Below are 20,917 nucleotides of genomic sequence, written 5' to 3' on the forward strand. Positions count from 1 at the left end.
CCACTGTGTCGGTTCGCCATCTGGCTCCCTCAGGTACTCCTCCCGCCGGTACACCACCTCCTGGCACACCTCCTTCTGACATTTCCCCCCCAGGAACTCCACCGGGCGACGGGGCTGCCGCGTTCCACCCGAGAGCGATCGAGGAGTCATCCCCGGCACAAGTCGAGGCTCACCAAGAGGATCGGGAGTCTCCCTCAAGTGAAACTGCCATTTACTCCCGGAGAGGTCGACGAATAAGGCCCCCTCGACGACTCAATCTGTAAAGGGGATTATCGGCATTCTCGCTGCTCATGCTCCTATATGCCCATTATATCATATATCGATGCTCATTTCCATGCTCCTACAACTCAAAATAATCACTGCTTGGCATGTATGCTTCTGTAGATCTATTAGTCCGCGTTGCTTGAAATGTATACTCCTATAGTGCTAAAGCAATCATGGTGTGTAAGATGGGCCCCTAGTTACATTTTAAAGGTGGGGAGAATGTGGTGAATTGTCGTGAATTGAGGGACATGACGCGGGATCACATGTTGTGCGTCTCGCGTATAAGGGGATGTCTCTGCGGCACGAGGGATTGTCCCCGGGGCATTGCTATTGACATCGGCTGTTCACTTGATGCTCGTTAACTGAAGGTGCTCATTGACTGGTGAGAATGGAGATTATATCGAACTCCGTGCTTACGCGGATTGTCTGCAATGGTTAACTGCACATGTGTACGTTACTGCTTATGTACTCCTAGCTGAACCTGTATTCCCCGGTGTGCCCACAGAAGCGGCTCCAATCAAATGGAATAAAGCCTAAACTCTGAAGGTTCATCTCTCGCTCTCATTTCAATGATGAGGATGATGTTGATGATGGGGATGATGATGATGATGATGGGGATGATGTTGATGATGATGGGGATGATGATGATGATGGGGATGATGATGATGATGATGATGGGGATGATGTTGGGGATGATGTTGATGATGATGGGGATGATGTTGATGATGACGATGATGATGGGGATGATGATGGGGATGATGTTGATGATGACGATGATGATGGGGATGATGTTGATGATGACGATGATGATGGGGATGATGTTGAAGATGATGATGATGATGATGGGGATGATGTTTAAGATGATGATGATGATGGGGATGATGATGATGATTCATTCATTCTTCTGTGGATGTGTGTTCATCGCTGATTCTGTCCCACTCCAAGAGTGAAATGAAGTAAATGAACTGATAGATGACAATAATTAAATGAATTGGGGGTGTGTCGACAAAGAACAGGCATTGTGGGCTAAATGCCCGCCCCCCTTTCCTTGTGTCCATATTCGTCGAATTAATTCGAGAAGCTCTTACGTGCGCTGTTTATCGGCCATGATAGTACAATAAGCGACTGTTTCATAGACGACTCCGAAATCTGTCAAGTTATTTACTCAAATAGTAAAAGTTCATTCGGTTTGAGTAATAAGTTTTGCCAAACGGAAGGTATTTGAACAATTTAAAAACGCTGATAATAAACGGCGGAGAAGAGGAAGTGGAGAAAGAGAGCATCGAGCTGGGCGGGACGGGACGGTGACGTCATCATGGCGGTGCAAACGGCGGTGACAAACCCGAACGTGTTTATGGACATCAGTGTGGGGGGACAGGTGGGCACAGACGTGGAGTCCGTGAGAGCGTCGACATGTTGTACCTTTTTATACTTCCTCAGGCTCTTGGCGGAGCTCGTACTGTGTGTCGTGTGGTGTACGGATCCCGTTGTGGTGGTGTGTGTTTCGTGTTGGAGTCTGGAGACCGTGTGTGGTATTGAACACGTGTGTCCGTCACGCCATCCATTTAGTCCGTTATGACAAGCTGCTTGCCAAGCCAGCCGTTCCTTATCAACCGTTTTGTTGGAGCGCTTGCCTCGGTGGTTAAGCCGATTGGGTAATGGAACTCACGTGATCCCCAGGAAACGCATGAACAAGCTCAAATGACCAAAGAACCTCGTCCTCTTAATGATGACGTCATAAAAATTTATATGACGTCATAGTGATGTATAATATGTGCGTCAATTAATCTCTGCTAATGCCCTGTTCGATTCCCGCAAACAGAATTCAAAAAGCTTGCCTGGTTTCGGAGATAATTTTTTAAGGCGATTTCCATTTGCGGAGATATTTTGACGTCACAACTTTTTTTTTCTCGGAGGAATTTTCAAAATCGGAGATGGTGACTGTCTGCGCGGGGAATTTTTACATATATACGCCAAGTTTCAGGAAGTTTCGATGAAAACTGTAGGCTGTGAAACAAAAAAAGTCCACAAGAACAACAACGTGAGCTCGACTTCGAGATAGATCCTCCACGAGGATCTAAAAATCTGTGACATCCTTGCCATGGGATTCCTTGGCTGTTTGGAGTAGCGGGGAATTGTAAATGGAGAATGTTCATCACACTCGACAGAGATGCGATGAACCATCCCCGGTGGTGTATCGATCGGCTCGAGGGTACACTCTGAGCCTCGGAGCTCGGTGGTTCGAACCTCGGCCGAGTCCGACCGACTCGGACCAAAGACTTTTCAAATGGTACTTGCTGCTGCCTTGCTCGACCCCTGACGTTTAGCATTTAGAAAGGATGGAGCACGGACAAACAACCACAGGTTGGCATCCATCACACAGGCTTTGATGGGATTAATGGCCTCGTCCTGCCTCAAAGTTACTGACAAGGGAACTCGTGTTATTATTTTAAAAGTGTGTGTGTGTGTGTGTGTGTGTGTGTGTGTGTGTGTGTGTGTGTGTGTGTGTGTGTGTGTGTGTGTGTGTGTGTGTGTGTGTGTGTGTGTGTGTGTGTGTGTGTGTGTGTGTGTGTGTGTGTGTGTGTGTGTGTATGTGTGTGTGTCATGAATTCCAAAAACTGTAAACGATGGACAAATCGAAACAAGGTGTGGGATTCGAACCTGCTTTCCCAGTTCCGCGAGTCACGTGCTCGAATACGAGCCTGTTTCACCCAATCATCATAATATAATGGGCGTAAGCCTGGAACTTCGAACACGCTTTTCTCCACACATTCTGTTCATACTTCCGAAATCTTCACATGATGTGTTCCATGTATTTACGCAGGTGATAGCGGATTAAAAAAATCGAATATCGATAGAATTTTCAAAGGAAATCGATGGTCACAATCGGCAGCGTTCGGCGGCAAACTGCTGGCCGGGTCCCAGACGACGTGCTTTACTTAACTAAGTCCATGAGTTCAGGATGTTTGTTCAACTCGGCATTTATGGCTTTTATCCTGCCACGTTGGTAATATAGAAACGATGAATATGTCAAACCGTTCGTGTTACTCAACCGGCACTATGTGTCAAGGCCAACAATCTAATGCGACCGGTCTCAAAGGCTACCATGGGCACCCAGACACGCCACCAATATGAACTGAGCTGTTGAATGCGGCACAAAACATCCAAAGAAACTACCGTAACCGAGTATTGTGATCCATCCTGTCCCCCATAGCCATCGTAGATGGGTATCTACTAGTATTCATTAATCTATCTATAATTCCAGCAATCTCTGCGTGTGCATGTGCGTGTGCGCGTGTGTCTGTGACCGCTGTTTCTCGACAACCACTGGTCCGATCTGATTGAAACTTGCCAGGTATATTGCTGGGGACCTGAGGATGTGCCTTTTCAAGGTTTGATATTAATCGGACAAGTGGTTCCCAAGTTATGGCCATTTATTTACCAAACCAATGACAAGACACGTTGCGTGGGCATGGCCGATGGGAGAAGGGAAGCTCAGCCGCGTTCGCCATTACAGGTTACAACGTACGGGCTTCCGGAGAGTGATGACTTCGTGTATTCTAATAATTTCTCGATTTATTATGCGCATTTATAGATAAACACAATGCCCCAAATTATGATCGTTTTCATATTAGACGGTGCATAAATTTCGGTAACATCAGAGTGAGCTGGTGTGCTCCGAACCAGGAAGTAAATTTTTTTTGTTCCTCTCCTCTTCTCTTTTTGTTTTTCCTTGCGACGAAGTTGCAAAAAGGCAAAATACGTTGGCGCTAATTGAATAATTGGCCATTAAAACTAAATTGGGAATAATCTTAACTGCGATATGCGAACTTCCGGGCAACGCACGTACGGGCACGCGAGAGCGAAGAAACAGCCTGTGTGGTTGTTGTTTCTTGCTCGTGGTCTGAATATTTATGTATTAAATTATTATATATATTTTTTTTTTACAGGCACGTACTAGTTCTATATAACGAGCAAAGGGAGAGGACAGCACAGTGAAGGGACTTGGGAATGTATTTATTATGTCCAAGCAAATACAACCCGTCGCTTTGCTGATGGGGACAATGAGGGGGTTGGGGGGGGCAGAAAGAGGGAGAAAGAGAGAAGAGGGGAGGCAGAGAGGATGAAGAAGGGGGAGGGAGAGCGAGAAAAGGGGGAGATGGGGAGAGTGACACCTCACCAAACATTACAATTCACTGTGGAAGGGAGGGGTGCAGGAGACACACACACACGTGTGGGAGGAGAGTGCTGCATTTTTAAGGAGGGGACAGAGGGTGAGAAAGAAGGGTGGGGCGGGCGGGGGGGGCGGGGAGACAGGTGAGGGGTAGAGGTGGGGTTAGCAAAGTGAATGATATGTGACGCTTAATGACCGAACACGAAAAAAAACAAGTCAGAACAGCTGTACACACAACGACACAATAGAGTTTGTAAAGTAATCCGCTGACACATCTGCAAAATCTTTGATATCCCAGTTCCAGAATTTTTGTGGGAAAATGAACCAAAAGCAATCACTGAAAACATTGAAGTATCGCTCATGTACGAGCTAATGATCCCATCGAGTGTGAACATCGAAAACAAAGCATTGCAACCAGATATCATGCTTAGGGACAAAAAAAAAGAGAATAAGGCAGTGCTAATTCAGGGGTTGATACCGGTGATTTTGGACAAACAATGCAGAAATCAAGAAAATTACCAAATACCAAGACCTCAAGCATGAAGTGAAAAGATCCTGGAAGCTGAAGAATGCCAAAGTTGTACCAGTGATGATGATGAACCTCATGGGACTGATGATGAAGAACCTCACAGAGATATTAAAAACCATCCCTGGGAATGTCACTACAATCGAACTCCAGTGGGAAGCCGTCCTGGGCTCAGTAACGATTCTGAAGAGAGCCCTCGGCACAAAACTTTAAAAACAGAAAACTTTACAGCTTGGTCCATGAATCGTGACCCCTTACTGAAATTAAGGTGGATACTTTGAACCTGCCCTGGGAGGACTCCATTGCACATTCTGAAACCCACATATGTGTACGCACATGCACGCAGTGCCTTTTATTAGTATGGATGCAGAGGTGTTGCCATTTTAGATAGCCCCTTTCCCCAACCCCTCAATATGCTGTCTTCCTTCCTTTAGGTTTCACTCTTCTCAGCCAGACAATTGCTTTACCTTGCTGTTTGTGTACCATCCATTGCCTGCAGCATGAAATTGATCATGTATGAGTAAACAATGCTGTTCCACAGGATATCGGGAGGATGAAGATCGAGCTGTTTGCCGACGTGGTTCCAAAAACTGCAGAGAATTTCAGGTTGTGAATGTGAGAGTGGGATCCAGGATATGGGAATGCAGGTCAAGGACACCACATGCTTGTTGGGTTGGGAAGGGTTGTTCAAAGATTGTTCAAAGAAAAGCTAAGTAAATGTCTCCATCCTTGCTCCCCCCCCCCCAATTCTCTCCCCATTCCTTCTACCTTTGCAGGCAGTTCTGCACAGGAGAGTTCAGGTAACACAACAACCCTCCACATAAATGGACATTTGTGTCATCATTGAGGCTGATGGAAGAGCTTGTATGATGCATGTACAGTAGTTGTATTGTATGATGGCTTCAGGACACGATACGATGTGACGATTTGAATAAACCTGTTATCACAGCATCATTTAAAAAAACAAAAAAAAAACATAGGGGCAATACCCCTGGGCGCTCACCTGGTAACGGCTGGATAAGATAACCAGGGAACCACTGGAAGGCATTGATGACCCACAAAATATTTCACGGAGAAGAAAGTAAATACCGATGGATTTTTTTTTTTTAATGCCATAAACAAACCTTGGTACATCACACGTGATAAAGGTTATGTACAAGTTTCATCGAAATTGTGCGTGTGGTTTCAGAAAAGAAAGAAAATACATATTTACTCCCCCCCCCCCGTTAGAACCCCTTGGACCCCACTTTTTTAATGCCGTGAACAAACTTTGGTGTATCACGGGTGATAAAGGTTGTGGTCAAGTTTCATCGGAATTGTTTGTCGTTTTGGAGAACGGAAATACCTCCTTGGGGGATGGGGGGGGGGGCTCCCACTTCTCCCGTAAACTCCCACTCCCCCCCGTAAACTCCCCCCATAACATCCCTCCGTAGAGCCCCTCAGACCCTGAATTTTTTGATTTTTTTTTTTTTTTAATGCCATGAACAAACTTTGGTAAATCACGGGTGATGAAGGTTGTGGTAAAGTTTCGTCAGAATTGCCTGTGCAGTTTCTGAGAAGAAAGGAAATACCATTTTGGGGGGGCAACCCCCGTAGACCCCTTTAGGGCCTGATTATGTTTTTTTTAATGCCATGAACAGACTTTGGTACATACATGGTGACGAATGTTGTCATAAAGCTTCATCAAAATTGTATATGTAATTTCGGAGAGGAAGTTGAAAGTATTTATGGACGACGCGCCATCCTGTAAGCTTCCCGGAACTACGTTCTCGGTGAGCTAAAAATAGAGGACTGATGATTATTTCCCCAACTGGCAGGGTGAAAATGAGGGATTAGGGGGAATCGGCCCCTTCCTGAAGTGGTCCGGTCATGGGGAGCACAACTTAAGTTAACGGCATGATCCTTATGTTTCATGAACAGTTGGGTCTTCATCTGGCTGTCGGTTTCAAAGAAGGTTTTTAAATTAACTGAATTTGAGGTGAAACCCCCCTTTCCAGCCTCTTATAGAGGCTTATTGTCAGGTCAGGCCAGATTAGATCTGTGACTTGCTACAGGTACCATGTAAACCTGTACTAACCTGTTTCAGAGTCGGGTTGTCGGCGACTAAACCGTCTCCCCCACCAAGTTTCCTGGTGACGAGGGTGTATGGATATGGACACCCAGCAGGATTAAAAACAAAACCTGTCAAAGGGTGGAGGAGCTCGTTGTGAGCCAATAGTCATCCATATCTGGTGCCCAACTGTGTCTGTGGACGTTGTCCTGCAGTTGGGTCACTTTTTTTTTTTTTAGGAGCTTCGTGGTAGGATTTGCACTCTGGCCACCGTAAAATACTTCATTCCGCAAAACCCACAAACACAAAGAAAACTGAAAACCCATGCCGTGGGAGTACCTCCTGTGCTGCTGCCCTTCGAAAGATGATGGGATTGGGGCAAACCCTTGGGGACCCCCATTCCTTGATGATCGGTGGAAAAGCACGTGGTAAACTTCCTGTGTCAGATTGCGGTGGTGTGTGGCGGAGTGATGCTGAGGTGTCGTCCACCAGAAGGCAATCTCCTTGGGTTAACCTGAGGCGGTCCCTTCGGGTGGGTGCTTCGAATGTCCTATCCCTAAGAGACGATGATCACCTGTCCATTATCATCTGAGCTGAAGTGTTTGACATCGGTATTGCAGCACTCTCTGAGGTTGGGAGACCAGATAGTGGCGAAATCATGGCGGGCGGGTACACCTACGATTGGTCTGGTCGCTCTGATGGTTACCATACTCAAGGAGTTGCTGCAGCTGTGTTCATTAAGCTGACTCTAAAGATAACTGAGGTAACACCAATCAAGAAGCAAATTGTGAGAAGCGAACAAGCGAAGGATTCGTCACTTCTTGGGTGTCGTTTCCTTGGTCTCTGTATATGCTCCGACTGAGGCGAGTGATCTCACCGTGAAGGACGCATTCTATGCCACACTCGAGTCTGTGGTTGATCAGTGCCCCAGGTGAGATACTCTTCTCGTCTTGGGTGATTTCAATGCATCAACTGTCTCTGGGAGGGATGGATATGATACGTGTTGGTCCCAATGGGTCTGGAACTGTGAACCAGAATACCACTAAGTTCCTTGACTTTGCAAGAAGTCGTGGACTTAGAGTGACTGATTTATGGTTTCGGCACCCACAGGCTCAATGCTTGACTTGGTATTCCAACGATGGTGGTGTAGCAAAGGTGATTGACCATGTGCTTGTTGATGGTCACTGGAGGATGATCCAGAGCTGCAGGGTCTACCGGAGTGCTCTGTTCCTTAATACCGACCATAGGCTTGTTGTAGCAACTCTGAAGTTGCAGCTTAAATCTAGAAGAATGGTGTCATCCCAGCCGAGGCTGGATGTTGGAAAGCTCAAGGATGAGAGGGTAGCTGAGGAGTTTGCTAACAGGCTGAGTGGGGATTTTGGGGTCTGGGTGCTTTGGGGAATCTTGAAGAGTTGTCGAGTGCCTTCAAGACCACCGTCCTTGATGTTGCCAGTGGATGTCTTAGAACTCATCGTAGGGCAAAGAAAAATTTTGTCTCTCAATGGCCACTGGATACCATTGACCAGTCACAGGGCCAGGCTTAATGGCAGAGCTGAGCTGTTCATAGAGTTGAGGCGTAAAACTGTATGTGCGCTGAGGGTGTACAAGGAGGGCGATGTTTGAGGAATCTGAGGGGGTAGAGCATCACCTGTGGTCAAGTGATTGTGGTCGTGCTTACAGGGAAATTTGTGCATTGTGTCCCTCCAAGCCCATTGTTTGGTGTACTGCAGTTAGAGAGGAGGTTGGTGGGCTTTTGACAGAAGAGTCCGAAGTGAAGGCCCGCTGGGCCGATTACTTTTAGCGGCTGTACCAGGCTGATCCATTAGCTGTTGAGTTTTGATGTCAGGGGTGTTGCTATCCCTATTGCTGACCCTCCAATCGACTGTGATCCACCTTCGTTTGTGGAAATACAGGCTGTGGTGAACCGGTTGAAATATGGTAAAGCTCCTGGGATCTGTGGCATCCATGCTGAACTTCTCAAGGCTGGTGGAAATGTCATTGCATGCAGTTCTGTGCTCTGCCTCAAGAACAGGCATCATCCCAACTGACTGGAAGAGAGGCAATGTTGTCCCTCTCTGGAAAGGGAAGAACTGCAATGGCATGACAAGGAAAGGGAAGGATCGCCAGGACTGCAACAATGACCGAGGGGTGATGCTGCTCTCAGGGCCGGGCAAGGTCTTTTCTCGGATAATAGGTCTTGATAGGGTTCGCCACCATCTCCTTGAGCACCAGCGCCAAGACCAGTCAGGTTTTACACCAAAGAGGTCAACGATTGACCATATCCTTGCTCTTTGGGTCCTCATCAAACGCAGATGAGAGTTTCGGCAGGGGCTGCTTGCAGCCTATGTTGATCTCTGTAAAGCGTTTGATTCAGTGAATCGGGATGCCCTCTGGAGGATTCTTGGTCTTTGTGTGGTGCCACCAAAACTGATCGATCTGATGTCTGAACTCAACTCTGGTATTGAGAGATGTGGTGGCACCATCTCTGTCTTATTTCCAGTTGTTACTGGAGTTTGTCAGGGGTGTGCACTGGCCCCCACACTTTTCAGCACTTGTACGGGTTGGATTCTGGGGAGAATGTCAGAGGGATCAAGCTGCAGTGCATCATTTGGGAATGTCAAGATCTCTGACCTTGATTTTGCAGATTATGCAGTCATCTTTGCGGAGACTCAAGATATCCTTTTGGGGGCCCTCAAGGTGCTGAATGAGGAGTCTGAGCCGCTGGGAATACGGGTTTCCTGGGTCAAAACTAAGATCCAGGCTTTCAATGACATCATGGATGCTGCTATCCTGTCTGTACTTGTTTGTGGCGAGGATGTTGAGGTCACGGAGAGATTCACTTACCTTGGCAGTGATATTTATGTCTCCGCTGGCTGTGAGCCAGAGGTCAATGGACGACTGGGTTGGGCCTGGGGAGTCATGGATTCAGTGAATCATGGGGTGTGGTGCTGTCGGTACTTGTGCGGGAGGACGAAAGTCCGAGTCTTCAGGTCCTTGGTGCTTCCAGTCTTGCTCTATGGATGTGAGACTTGGACTCTGACAAGGGATCTGAGACGGAGACTTCATTCCTTTGGTACCAGGTCTCTTCGGAGAATCCTTGGTTATCGCTGGTCAGACTTTTGTGTCCAATGAGCGGTTGCTGAGAGAGTCATCTGACATTTGTTACCTGCATAGTCTGTGAGCGTCAGTTGCAGCTGTATGGACATGTGGCTCGTTTTCCTGATGCTGATCCTGCTTACCAGATTCTCTCAGCGAGGGAGCCACGTGAGTGCAGGAGGCCATTGGGCCGACCACGTGCCTCGTCTTTGCAGCAGGTTGATTGGCATCTCAAGGAGATGGGGATTAGCCAAGCATTTACCTGGGGGTGGCCAGACGTAGGCTCCTGGAGTACCGGCGTAAAGTGGACGCAGTGACAACTTAAGGTTAGGGCATGGTCACGATGTCTGGTATGGTCTGGATCCGGTTGTCGGTTTCTGAGAAGAGGATTTTTGAATGAAACACCAATATTTGGGGCAAAACCCCTTTCACCGCATTTAAATGTGTGGATCCAGATCTGGAACACAACCCCATGAGACATTACTGTCCTGATTCATTGTACTAAATTGTCTGCAGCGTTCAGGTAGTTGTGGAGAAGTTTTACTGAAAATTAGGGATTTGGGGAGTGGCCCGTGGCCCCCTTTCTGGGGGAGTTAAGGGTTTGAGGAGCACAACTTCTGGTTAGGGCATGGTCCCGATGCCTCGTGACGAGTTTGGTCTGGATCTGTCTGATAGTCTCTGAGAAGAAGATTTTTGAATAAAATACCAATATTTGGGGCAAAACCCCCTTTTAAACCCCTTTGTAGGGGCGCATCCAGATGGGGAGCACAACCCCATGAGACCTTGCTGTCCTGATGCATAGTACCAAATCTGATCCATATCGGTCGGGTAGTTTGGAGGAGAAGATGTTTCAGTCAAATGTTAGTGTACATACGTATGGACAGACGAACGACCGAACACTGGGACCTACTCTGATCTTATTTTGGAGAAATACCTTAACAAGGGCTCTCTCTGGTGGTGATGCCATTCAGCACTTGCACCCATGCAGAAGTTTTTATTATTATGAATACAGTGTAGTTACAAGGTTCATATCAAATTATTTACCTTTTCACCTCCTTGCTACCCTCAAAATATTTATTTATTTATGGTCCTTTAATTCAACTTCTCCTCAAGAACTACCATTTATCCTTCTGTTATTCATTACCTTTTATGCAAGAGTGAGGTAATGGTAAAAAAGAAACGACCGTGGGGTTACCGGTGGTCACGACAAGCAGGTAATGAATGAACAGGAAAAGATAAGAGGACAGGAGGAAACGCAATAACCTGCAATTAAGAGGGTTGGATTGCTTTGGGTTAGGGTTCATGGGGGGGGGAAATTGTGGGTAGAGATGGGGGGGTGGTGGTGGTGACCTGAGATGGTGGTATACCACCTCCTTGAAGCTCTTGGGCAGGGATTCCAAAACCCACAACGCAAACTTGAAAAAAAAAAAACCCTCGAAATCCCACTTTTTGAGGAGGATTTTCACGTTGAAAGTGTTTTCTCCGACAATTTTTTCGTAGGTACCGGTACCATTTGGGTCACGAGGCGAATGCAATTTCAAATTTTAGGTCATGGACAAAAAAAGAGTTTGGGAACCACTGCTCGAGGGGGAAGAGTGTGGTTGAACATTCTCAGGAATGTGGTTCCACAAGCAGGACTTTAACCTGGAGAAGGATACTGGAATAACGATTGTAACCTGGAGGAGCTGAGGACAGTGAGAGAGGGACACAGACACACAGATAGAGATAGGGGTGGAGTGGGGGGGGGGAGAGAGAGAGAAACCGACTGACCTACCAGCCATGCGAGAGCTTCAGGCCTTGTCCTTCGACCTCATCACGGAAGATTCCAATAATGTTCAGAGCTTTAAGCCGCTGTCACACCTTGACGATTTAGCCAGCGTATGTTGACGTATGCAAAATTTGTCTAAAACGCTGACACACGTCAAATACGTTATGGGTAAGTTTTGTATACGTTAAGAGCACGCTGAAGCACGCTGGCATACGTCGTAGTACGCCGAGCTTGTCGACAAATTTTAACATGCTCAAAATTTTTCGACGTATGCCAGCGTATGACTCACACGTTCCGCATACGCTGGCCATAAGTTGTAGGCACGTAATGCGATCGTCGACACGCGTAACTTGTAAGTTACTCGTAAGTCGAAACGCGTCGGTAATGTTTAGCGTCAGTGTTCCAGACTCCATGTTTTTTTATTATTATTATTATTTTTTTTCTTCGGCATGACGGTGAGGTTGACACTTCGAGTTCTAGTGCGGTTATAATGTAATTAATAGGCTGCCGCCAACGATTTAAATCATAACAGCACTAGAACTCGAAGTGTCAACATCACCGTCATGCCGAAGAAAAAAAAAACCATGGAGTCTGGGACTCTGACGGGTTCGTCTGTGTGAACCCCATTTTTATATACCAATTCCTCTAAACGCTGCCAATACGCCATTATACGGTAGCTGTAAGTTAGCAACACGTTCAGCAAGTTCTGTGATCGTCTGGAAGACGTCAAATACGTCTACATATGTCAATATGCGTTGGAGATACATTACACATAGGTTCAAAGCACGTTACTCATAGGTTAGAAATAAGTTTTGGGTACGCTAAACATTACTTTGACATGTTTCGACTTATGAGTAACTTACAAGTAACGTGCGTCAACGATCGCATAACGTGCCTACAACTTATGGCCAGCGTATGCAGAACGTGTGCGTCATACGCTGGCATACGTCGAAAAATTTTGAGCATGCTTAAAATTTGTCGACATGCTTGGCGTACTATGGCATATGCCAGGGTGCTTCAGCGTGCTCTTAACGTATACAAAACTTACCCATAACGTATTCGACGTGTGCCAGCGTATTTGGCAAATTTTTCATACGTCGGCATACGCTGGCTAAATCGTCAAGGTGTGACAGGGCCTTGACACTTCGATGTCTAGTGCGGTTATGATTTGAATCGTCGAGCGGCAGACTTTTAATAGGCTACGCCACGTGATCGTCGGCGATACGCTGCCGCATGCTATGCATACGTTAGACTATCGTTGGGCATAGGTTGTGAACGCCGACAACACGCTAAGCGTTCGTTGGTATAAGTTATCTATATGTTATGGAAACGTTCTGTGTACGTTACTAATACGTTATACATACGTCCAACTCATGAATACGCCAAAAACTGAAAAAAACATCAATAGTTCAGCGTACGCCAGCGTTTTACATACATTTTGATACGTTGCCATACGCTGGCTAAAACGTCAAGGTGTGACCGGCTTTAGATTACACAGAATCCAGGAGAGATGGATGTGATGCTGGGGCTCCAGCCCATAGGAGAGAGCAGTACTCCATTATTTATTCATTCAGACAAAAATACATGCTCTGCTCGTTTCAAATGCTATTGATTTTGCACAAAACGACAACGGCATTGTTTGAAGCCGGGCTGGCTTCAGGCCGTCGTGTTGATCTTGCAATTTCAGCAAGTTGTGTTTTGTTTGATCGATGTTGTGTTCAACGATAATGGTCCCAATAATACCACATGTATATATTTTCTTTATTCCTACAGGAAAGATGGAGTTCCGATTGGGTATAAAGGAGCATCATTTCACAGGTGAGTGACGAGTACACTGTTAGAAGCCCTAATGCTGAATGGTCCCAGCGAGTGCACTCTGACTTGACTTCGAACTTCCTCATTTCTTGTTTCTGTTCCATTCCCGCAGAGTTATCAAGGACTTCATGATTCAAGGAGGGGATTTTGTGAATGTGAGTTTTTGTCAGAAATCTTCTCTTTAAATCACCAACGTTATCATTCTTGTCGTATTTTGATCTCGTCTCTCTCCCCTTACCATCCCCATGGATTAGCTCTTACCTTGTCACCTCCCACCTCATCGCATCCACCTGGACCTCTACACAGACCTTCTTCACCCATAAACACAAATGATGTTGCTTCTACATTAATGTTCGCTGAACTCTGCTCTTTGCTCCAAACCACAGGGCGATGGTACAGGCCTCACAAGCATCTATCGCGGTCCATTCATGGACGAGAATTTCAAAATGAAGCACACGTCCCCGGGCCTTCTGTCTATGGTAATGGTAGTCATTGCTCTTGTTTGTTACTTCATTATTTTTTTTACTCGTGTAAACCGTGTTTATGTAAGTCTCCCCCTGTAGCATAAGGGAAGGCCTATATCTGTTGTAGAATTTGTTTCTACAATTGCTTCCCCCAGTCGTTCATGGTACCCCAGCGTTTCTTCTACCACAAGGAGTATTTAACCACCATTTAGGTTTTTCTCCAATTCTTTTCTGCCAATGTCCAATGACTTTTGGAATGAGATTTAGCATCAATAATTAATGGGAATGCAAAGTATGTGGGGTTGATGTTTTTTGATCTTGACCTAATTTTTAAGGTCATGACCCAGTTATAGACATTTTAACATTTTTTTTTCATCAAATCGCGACTAAGGATTTTTGTTTTTATTTAACGTTTTTATTATATATATTTTTTTATTTTATTTTATTTTATTTATTACTTGTGAAAATCGAAGATTTTTCAAGTCTCTTGGTCGGTCGATTTTGTTATTCTGTCTGTCAATCACCTACAGGTCACAATTCTCAACAGATCGTCATGAAACTTCACCAAGCTGTGGAGGTAGTCTCAGCTGAGAAGCCGATTAATTTTGAGGTCAAAGGTTATCCTGAGGTCAAATTTCTGAAATCGTCATTTTTTTATCCGATTGACTTGAAGTCTGAACAGGATTTGCATATTGCGTCACTGAATTGGGAAACCAGCTATTTGAGGTCAAAAGGTCAAACTTCTAAAATCTGTTTCAATCTGAGAAAAAATAAATCTATTTTCATCCGATTGACCTGAGCTTTGATTAAGATTGTCAATTTTAATCAATGAAATGGACAATTTGATGTATCCATGGCAACCTTTGAAGGGGGGGGGGTGGATCTTGCAAGTATCGTGCTCTGCATAAGGTCGTCTTCTTGTTTGGATTTATTTTTAATGTTTATCGTCGACAGGTCACAATTTTAAACCGTTCTTCACGAAACTTCACCACATGGTAGAGTTTCATAAGCAAGAAGCCTATTATTTTTGAGGTCAAATGGTCAACATTGGCCAAAGGTCAACAACTTTGTCAAATTCCTAAAAGCCTCAATTTTCATCCGATTGACTAGAAATTTGAACAGGATTTTCATATCGGCTTACTGAATTCAACCACCCATTCTTTTTGAGGTCAACATAGGCCAAAGGTCAACAACTTAGGTGAGATTTCTAAAATCCTCAATTTGCATTTGATCGACTTGAAATTTCAAGAGGATTTCTTTTTTCTTACCCATGGCAATTCCTTTGTGATTACAGATATCTAGTTTTATTTATTGTGAATGCAATTACCTTGGAAGCCACTAATTAGTGACTCCTTTGTATTTGTGTTGTAATTAATCCATTTAATTAACATTTTAAGTGAGAGAGACAGTAACAGACAGACAGACACAGAGTCCAGAGTACAGAATCACTTGGCGATTCTCCTCCTTCGTTCATTTGGTTTTCATGAAATTGCTGTCAGAGGTCATCTACATATTACATAAGCAGGGTCGAAGTTTTGGGAGCAATGAAATAGAGGTGAATTAAAATGAGAATTGAGAAGAGGATAGAAAAGGTCATTGTGGAAGGGAAGGGACATGACAAGGTGATGTGAAGGAGATTGGCGTTAAAGAGCCGGGTGGGGGTGGGGGTGTTTCGGGGGAAGGGTGTCTAACATTTAACATTCAACCATTTCTGCTTGTGTAAGGTATCGATGGCCCCTCAAAGCTCAAATTTCACAAACCTTCCAATGTGGATGAAGTTGATAGCTCAGTACAGTATAAACATCCCTTCTTTTTAAAAGTTTTTGCATATACTATGGCAACCACAATCCCTGGTCCTCATGCTAAAGCAGATGCACACGTCCTCCACTGATATGAGCCAATAGGTTAACATCTGCAAATGCATCGGATCAAATTGGCCATTGGGATCTCGGGTTGTCTTGTTTTCTGTCCTCGGATCAGAGCATCAGTGAGCTTTTTCTTCCTCCTCGAAGGTGGCTGTGTTGTCCATTACGGTTCAAATAGTAACTGTGATTGGACTGGATTTGTTTTATGTACAAACGATTGAGATGTCAATTGTGATGATTATTCAGAGTTTCTCTTCATCACAATAATCATAAGTGTTTTTGTTCTTTGTAATTATCCATTCTGTTTATCTCTTCCTGCAGGCAAACAGCGGCCAAAATACCAATGGTTGCCAATTCTTCCTCACTTGCGCGAAGTGTGACTTCCTGGATGGGAAACACGTTGTGTTTGGTACGATGCTCTCTCACGTCAACCCCTACCTAATACGGTGAAGGCAACACTTGTAGTCATGGTTGCAGTATGCTTTTTGTGGGGGGTTGAATGGGAAGGCTTGGGGTTATAAATCTTGTTTGACCTATTCCATATTAACGGACAGCATGGGCTGTCTGTAGGTCAGATTAAGGACCGACCTTCAGAGACTTCAGACTCAGCAATCAAAGGCAGAGTCATTGCAACCTCTCCCGCCCCCTTCTCAATGCAATGCTCTTATGCATTCCACATGATTTGATGATGCCTTAATTTCTCACTTCTCACAGTTGGTGCGTTTATAATTGTTGTTGCAGGCAGGGTGGTGGATGGCCTGCTCATACTGCGGAAAATCGAAAATGTCCCCACGGGTCCCAACAATCGTCCCAAACTGCCTGTCATAGTGACACAGTGTGGGGAGATGTGAAGCTCCATCTTAGACCCACATATTTGTCCTGGTGATCGAAGGCTGTACCTGAACGTGGCCTGGAAAACGAGGCTTGGACGAAGATTGCCTTTATTGTACCATTTTGTAATGATGATAATTATGTAAACCCTCACTTTGTCCAACTTTGACTTGTTTGATTGGTGGATAACTATTTGAATAAACCTGTTTATAGGTTTGTATTTTCATTTTGAGCCTGGAATGTGGAATCCGAGTTTGTTCGAGAGGGTGGATCTGATAAAGGAGGATTGGTTAAGGAGACTTTTTTTTTTTTGTACACAATGTTGAGGCTCGTATGAGAGCTTAACACACAGGGGGCGGGGGGAGAAGGAAGGACAAAACAGTGGGGAACAGAGACATGAGGAGATCTGTGGAAGAGAGAGCGATTGGGGGAGGGGGGGGGAACATGGGGAAAACAAGATGGACACTACAGGGACTTTCAGGCAGGGAATTTGAATAAGGTGGGTTTGGGGTGAATTAATGCGGGTAGAAAAGATCGTGATTTTGGATGGGAGACGATAAGAGATGGTGAACGGCTGTTTTGAAGACCTGGAGGGAAGAGTGGGATTGAAGAGTGGGAGTTTATTCCATAGTTGGGGAAAAAGAGGAATGAAAGAGTGAAGGTGAGCAGTGATTCTTGATTTTGGTAGTTTTACCAGAAGGGTTGCTGGCCAACCTTGAGCGCCCTGCGGAAATATGGGTGGGGACATATCTCAGACAGAGCGGGGGGGGGGGTGTGAGGCTGGGGAGGAGCCTGTAGAAGACAGACAGACCACCGACCTGCCTGCAGTGAGAGAGTGAGAGGCCCAAAGACTCAGCCTCATTGTGGGAGATACCAATGATCCGAAATGCCTTGGTTTCCACAGCGTGAAGCCAAGAAAGTTGGGAGGCAGGAGCACCAGCCCAGAGGGGAGAGCAGTACTCCATGGGGCTGCGGCCGAAAGCTTTGTATGTGGTCAGGAGCTCAGGTGGGCCGAGAAAGGACTTTGCACGACGGAGGATTCCCAGTCGGTGACTGGCTTTGGAGGCCAGGTTGGAAATGTGGCTTTCCCAGGAAAGATCATGTCAGATCGTGAGACCCAGAAGCTTGAATGAAGGGTGAAAGTTTTGATTGGATGAAGGAGGTTTGGTTTGGATAAAGCAGGTGAGGACTGGATGAAGGGTGAAAGTTTTGATTGGATGAAGGAGGTGAGGACTGGATGAAGGAGGTTTGGTTTGAATGAGGGAGGTTTTGATGAAATAAGTTTGGTTTGAATGAAGAAGGTGAGGATTGGATAAAGGAGGTTTGGTTTGGATGGAGGATCATTGGATAAAGGAGGTTTGTTTGGATGGAGGATCATTGGATAAAGGAGGTTTGGTTTGGATGGAGGAGGATTGGATAAAGGAGGTTTGGTTTGGATGGAGGATCATTGGATAAAGGAGGTTTGTTTGGATGGAGGATCATTGGATAAAGGAGGTTTGGTTTGGATGGACGAGGATTGGATAAAGGAGGTTTGGTTTGGATGGACGAGGATTGGATAAAGGAGGTTTGGTTTGGATGGAGGATGATTGGATAAAGGAGGTTTGGTTTGGATGGAGGATGATTGGATAAAGGAGGTTTGGTTTGGATGGAGGATGATTGGATAAGGTTTTTTTTTTGTACACCTTGTCGAGGCTCGCATGAGTGCTAACACACAACACACATCAAGGGGGCATGAGACAAGAGGGGTGGGAGTGGGAAGGACAAAACAGTGGGGAACGGAGACATTAGGAGATCTGTGGAAGGGATGGGGTGGGGAACATGGGGAATACAAGATGGACAGGGACTTTCAGGAAGGAAAGCAGGGAATTTGAAGGAGGTAGGCTTGGGTGGATTATCGGGGGTAGAAAAGATCGAGGATTTGGATGGGGGGTGATAGGTGGTGGTGAACATCTGTTTTGAAGGCCTGGAGGGGAGAGTGGGATTGAATAGAGTGAGGGAGTTTATTCCAAAGGTGGGAAAAAAAAGAGGAATGAAAGAGTGAAGGTGATCAGTGATTCGTGATTTTGGTAGTTTTACCAGAAGGGGGTTGTTGGTGGACCTTGAGCGCCCTGCGGAAATGTGGTAGGGACAAATCGCAGACAGAGTTAGGGGGGGGTGGCGATGCTGAAGAGGAGACGGTTGAAGACAAAGGCCACCGACCAGCCTGCGGTGAGAGAGTGAGAGGCCCAAGACTCAGCCTCATTGCGGGAGATGCCAGTTGATCTGAAATGCCTTGGTTTCCACAGCGTGAAGCCGAGAAAGGTGGGAGGCAGGAACACCAGCCCAGAGGGGAGAGCAGTACTCCATCAGGCTGCGGACGAAAGCTTTGTATGTGGTCAGGAGCTCAAGAGGGCCGAGGAAGGACTTTGCACGACGGAGGATTCTCAGTCGACAACTGGCTTTGGAGGTGAGGTTTGAAATGTGACTTTCCCAGGAAAGGTCAAAGGCAGATCGTGAGACCCAGAAGCTTGAAAGAAAGGACTTCTTCCAGAGAATTGTTGAGAAAGTGGATGGGGGGGGGTTCTAAACGGTCCTTTCGGAGAGACATAGTGAGAGTGTGAGATTTGTCCGGATTGAAAGACATGTTCCACGTGTTGGACCAGTTTGTGATTTTATCCAGATCTGCAGTGAGCAAAGAAGCTGCTGCTTGCCGGTCTGAGGGATGACAGATGGTACGGCAGAGGGTGGAGTCATCAGCAAAAAGATAAAGAAGATTTTCCAGAGAGTCGAAGAGATCATTGATGAAAACCAGAAAAAGAACAGGGCTCAGAACGCTACCTTGAGGAACTCCAGCCTGGACAGGAAGAGGGGATGAAAGAACTCAATTTAGGGCCACACGTTGACTGCGACAGGAGAGGAAGTCTACGAGCCATGAGTGGAGATGGCCTTGGATACCATAGGAAGAGAGTTTGGTGAGTAGGGCAGGGTGCCAGACTGTGTCAAAAGCACGTTATACGTCTAGGGATATGTTCTGATTTAATGTCCGGCATTGAGGACCTCCATCCATTGTTGGGAGAGCAGAAGCAGTATATCCGGTGTAGAGTGACCTGGTCTGAAACCAAATTGATGATTGGAGAAGAGGAAGGATTTAATGTCCGAAGCGATGATGGATTCCATAACCTTGCTGTTGATTGGGAGAAGGCTGATTGGTCTGTCGTTGCAGAGATCTTTTTTTTTCACGGCAGTAATGTTTGCTGATTTCCAAGCAGATGGCAGATGACCTTGAGAAAATGAGAGGGTGAATAGAACAGAGAGAGGGTGAGCAAGAGCAGAGGAGCAGGTTTTGCGAACACGTGGGCTGATGCCATCTGGACCGGTTGCAGAATCTGAGTCGAGGTTTGACAGCAAACCCTCCATCTTGTCAGGAGAAAAGGACACAGAGTCCAGGGACAGTTGGGTGCGACTGGGTAAGGTGGGTAGAGAAAGCGATGGGTTTTGGACACAAGATTTCGATGAAAACACCGAGTTTAGGCATTCAGCCTTTTCACGTGCGGAATCAGCAGTGCGGCCATTTTAGGTAAGGGTGGGGATGGAGGGGCAACATACACCAGAAACAGATTTGATTTGACACCACCAGGATTTTGAGGAGGGAGAGAGGTTTGAAAGTTCAGACTCGAGTTTAGAAAGATATTGTTTTCTGGCTCTCCTGAGGGTAGATACACACTTGTTCCGAGCTTTATGGAAGGAACTGAGATTACCCACAGTTGGGTTTGCTTTCCATGAGGCAAAGGCAAGTTGTTTCAGGACAACTGCCTCGCCACACGCTTCAGTGAACCAAGGGTGGGAGTGTTTAGTTGGGAGGGATGGGGGACGTTGGGAAAGTGGGGAAGATAGAAATTGAAGGTAATGGGGAAAAAATACAAATAAACACGATCGTACACCGAGGAGAACAATGGGTTGGCCTCAAGCACCGGGTAAGTCAACGTCGACAAAAACTCACAAAATAGCACGATTTTTGAAATAAAACCGAACTCGGAACACAGTAACATGTAGGTGAGAAAATAAACAGTTAAAACGGGACAGAT

At 45.8% G+C, this 20,917-nt stretch overlaps 1 protein-coding gene across 1 annotated transcript; it reads left to right on the plus strand.

The window, feature by feature from the left end:
- Positions 1-1,504: 1,504 nt before the first annotated feature.
- On the plus strand, positions 1,505-17,079 carry PPIH (peptidylprolyl isomerase H). The gene is made up of 8 exons (XM_085844974.1): positions 1,505-1,642; positions 5,506-5,570; positions 5,741-5,764; positions 13,652-13,696; positions 13,806-13,848; positions 14,080-14,172; positions 16,344-16,431; positions 16,764-17,079. The coding sequence occupies exons 1-8, from the start codon at positions 1,580-1,582 to the stop codon at positions 16,871-16,873; spliced, it is 531 nt and encodes a 176-aa protein (XP_085701100.1). The 5' UTR covers positions 1,505-1,579; the 3' UTR covers positions 16,874-17,079.
- The last annotated feature ends 3,838 nt before the right edge of the window (positions 17,080-20,917 follow it).

This window comes from Eptatretus burgeri, chromosome 11 (assembly GCF_056783735.1).
Source record: "Eptatretus burgeri isolate ZD-2024b chromosome 11, Ebu_testis_v1, whole genome shotgun sequence".
Taxonomy (NCBI): Eukaryota; Metazoa; Chordata; class Myxini; order Myxiniformes; family Myxinidae; genus Eptatretus; species Eptatretus burgeri.